At 47.4% G+C, this 3,899-nt stretch overlaps 1 protein-coding gene across 1 annotated transcript in view; it reads left to right on the forward strand.

Annotated features, from left to right (window-relative positions):
• Positions 1–3,899, forward strand: part of ulk1b (unc-51 like autophagy activating kinase 1) — a 46,349-nt gene that overhangs the window by 33,393 nt on the left and 9,057 nt on the right. Inside the window, exon 10 of the mRNA XM_048611761.1 lies at positions 3,426–3,607. Coding sequence (XP_048467718.1) covers positions 3,426–3,607 — 182 coding nt within the window. The remainder of the gene's footprint in view (positions 1–3,425; positions 3,608–3,899) is intronic.

Genomic DNA, 3,899 nt, shown 5'->3' on the forward strand with positions numbered 1-3,899 from the left:
TATGAAAGAAAGATCACAGTTAGGTTCACAATGTGATCATTTACACTTGCTGCTGGCAACTAGATATACTCCTCTGCCCACAAAAGGAACATGTCCAGGCATTGCACTTTTTACAATTAAACAAAGGCATGCAGGGGCAGGGCCAATAGTTCCCTGGTGTATGCTCCGTGGCAACTCCTTAACCAATCAGAGTTGACTTTCCAACCAATGGTGTCCCTTTGTCCATGTAGTATAAATTGAAGTCTGGCATTCTTGTGTCAGTCCTGATGCGCAGCAGACAAAAGCCTTCGACAGCCTGTCTCTTTCCCTTCAGCAATACTTGTGACAGTTTATTATACACACAGTCCCTGGGTTGTTCAACAGGTTCTGTTCTGGAGTCCGTTTACAAGTCGATGTGAACACAAGTCAGAACACAGTGCAGGACAATGGAAAGCAGCTGCTGGTCAGTACAGGGAATGTTCATATGTCGGGTCTTTAAAATGACACCCCTGTATGGGATCACATTTGTAAGTATAAGTGCTCAGAAGTTGGATGTTTGTGGAACAGGACTCCATGCACATCCATTCCGACCACATTAACCCTGTTAGAGATCAGAGACTTTCCCCCAGGTCTGAGTAAACACTAGCTTCACAACCCTCCTTTGAGAAAGAACATGACTGTCTCAGAGAAATGGCTGTTCATGTTTTATGGGGCTTTTTTCCTGTAATGTGAACATTCCTGTCTAATTGATAATGTGTTTTAGCAGCTGCCTGGGGCATGGGTTGGAGTAGGGTGTGGGGTGGGGTGGGGTGCTGGTGGGTGGGTGGTCTTTGGTGACATCCCCTCAGTTGCAGGGACCCTGCATCCTATGTATAATTCAGATCGAGGCGACATTAGGGGGATTGCCGAGCTGTGGGTTGCACGGAGGCCGTTTGCTGTTTTTCCACCTGGTTTGTTTCTGAACAGCTGCATGCTGCAGGAGAGATGATGAATTGTGTGTCAGTGTGATGCCGTACACTCAGCTTGGCAGAGAAGACAAAGCAGCTGCTGACACAGTCTTTATAAAGAGGAGGGTTGGAATATTGCCATGCTGCAATATGTGTGTGGGCTAGTCTCACGGTTATGTCCCTTACTCTGAGTCAGGAGCAGGGAGAGTGATCAGGGACAGAGTCCCCTCGCAGCATGAGGCAGACAAATAAAGATCCCTGTCACCCCAGCACAGCAACCTTTTATTTCAAGGCATTGTTGGAAAAAGGAAAGACTTGCATTCCTATGGCGCCTTTCGCAACCTTGGGACTTCCCAAGGCACTTTGCAGCCAATAATGTATTTTCTGAAGTGTAGCCACCATAGCAGTGTAGGAAATGTGGCAAGTAAACGTTTGCACCACATAAGTGGGAGGTGAGGACCAGCTCAAATGAGAGAATCGAACCATTGCTCCTTGACATTCAATGGCCTTCCTAATGCTAAATCCCTCTTGTCAACATGTCAGGGGTTACCACTGACCAAAACCTGAACCGGACTAACCGTATTAATACAATGGCTACAAGAGCAGGTCAGAAGCTAGGAAGTAACTCATTTCTCAACTCCTCAAAGCCTGTCCCACCATCTACAAGGCACAAGTCAGGAGTGTGATGGAATACTCCCCACTTGCCTGGATGGGGGCAGCCCCAACAACACTCAAGAAGCTCAACACCATCCAGGACAAAGCAGCCCCCGCCTGATTGGCACCACATCCACAAACATCCACTCCCCCCACCACCGATGCTCAGTAACAGCAGTGTGTACCATCTACAAGATGCACTGCAGAAATTCACCAAAGATCCTCAGACAGCACCTTCCAAACCCACGACCTCTTCAATGTCGAAGAACAGGGTCAAAAATCACATGACACCAGATTATAGTCCAATATGTTTATTTGAAAACACAAGCTTTCAGAGCTCAGTTCCTTCCTCAGGCATAATGAAAGCTTGTGTTTTCAAATAAACCTGTTGGACTATAACCTGGTGTCGTGTGATTTTTGACCTTGTCCATCCCAGTCCAACACCGGCACCTCCACATCTAGAAGGAGAAGGGCAGTAGATACATGGGAACACCACCCCCTGCAAGTTCCCCTCCAAACCACTCACCATCCTGACTTGGAAATATCATTCCTTCACTGTCACTGGGTCAAAATCTTGGAATTCCCTCCCTAAGGGCTTTGTGAGTTGACCCACAGTACGAATTGCACTGGTTCACGAAGGCAGCTCACCCCCACCTTCTCAAGGGCAATTAGGGACGGGCAATAAACGCTGGCCTAGCCCCAGAGATGCCCCGTGTCTATGGATAAAGAAAAAGAAGTGATTTGCACACAGCAAGATCCCATAAACTGCAACTAGATCCTAACCATCTCATTTATTTTGTGCAGTGTTAAAATAATGGCCCAAGGTATCAGTGAGAATGTTCTGCTCTTTTCTTCAACAGACGTGTGAGATCTATTACATTCGCCTAACTGGAAGTGAACGCCTAAAGGCCAGCATCTCCAATGGTGCAGCACTCCCTCGGCACTGCACACCAAAGGCTAGCCCAGATTATTGGCATAAATGCCTGGAGTGGGTCTTGAACCCACAACGTCTGGCTCAGAGACAAGCAAGTGTTTCCAATGAAGTGAGGTTTACTCCTGACCAATTAGCACAGCATCTGTCCTTACGGTGCTCCTGGTGCATTGGTAATATCGCTGGCCTGGTAGTGTTCTGCGGAAAGGGTTTTAACTCCCACGATGAGAAATGGTGAAATTTGATTTCAACAACCTTGGGAATATTTTGCCTCATGGTGAGCATGTTTAAACATGCAGTCGGTTCACCAGTATCAATCCAGGAGGGAAATCTGCCATCCATACCTGGCTCTGGCCTACATGTGACTCCAGAGCCACAGGAATTTCGTTGTCTTTTAAGTGGAGACTGTAGAATGGTGGAAGAAGACACTTAGTTCCATGACAAATAGGGATATAACCAAATATAACACCCACACGCTATCCCAGTGGAGATCTCAGTGATGCTCTTCATGTGGAAATGGTGGGGAGATTGGGAGCTGTGATAGAGACATAGTCTTATTTCTGCTGCAGTTTTACACATAATCTCAACTAAATGAAATGCAACAGACCGATAATTCTGAGCATTGACTTGTGTTTTGCAAGATGTGGGTTTTTAATTGCCAAAATTGTCTTTGCCCAATGTTTAGTGTGTTGTCAACTGCACAGCTACTGTAGCCAGTTACTGGACTCGAAATGTTAACTCTCCTTTCTCTCCACAGATGCTACCAGACCTGCTGAGTTTCTCCAGCAAAGTCTGCTTTTATGCTTTTAAACCTCCAGCGCCCACAGTTATTTGTTTGAGTTCCATTTAAGCTAGTTGTCGGGTTTAGTGTCTGTCAGTGACAGGGTTTATATCAGAGTCTGTGTCATTCACAGCAGGAACACACCGAGATACTCAAGAACCTACGGTTCACCCTGGTCTTTGTCCACTGTGTGATGGAGATTGCTTCGGCTAAGGGTAACCCCTTCGAGATGGTCTGCAGCTCGGTGAACTCAGCCAACCAGCTACAGGAGAGCGTGGTCGCTGATCAGATTAGTCTGCTCAGCAAAGAGTGGAGGTGAGTCCCACAGACTGGGGGCAGAAGATTCAGGTTTACACAGCCTTATGTCATTCAGGATGGCCCAGTACATCACACCCTACCACCTGGGTTTCAAACCTCTCGGTAACTTCATTTCCAAATCCCTCTATCACTGCCTCCCTATCACTGTAACCTCCTCCAGCCCCTACAACCCCTCCCTATCTCTGTATCCTCCTCTAGCCCCTACACCCCCTCCCTATCTCTGTAACCTCCTCCAGCCCCCTACACCCCCTCCCTATCTCTATCCTCCTCTAGCCCCTACACCCCCTCC

Source organism: Rhincodon typus, chromosome 24, assembly GCF_021869965.1.
Source record: "Rhincodon typus isolate 14 chromosome 24, sRhiTyp1.1, whole genome shotgun sequence".
NCBI classification, from domain to species: domain Eukaryota; kingdom Metazoa; phylum Chordata; class Chondrichthyes; order Orectolobiformes; family Rhincodontidae; genus Rhincodon; species Rhincodon typus.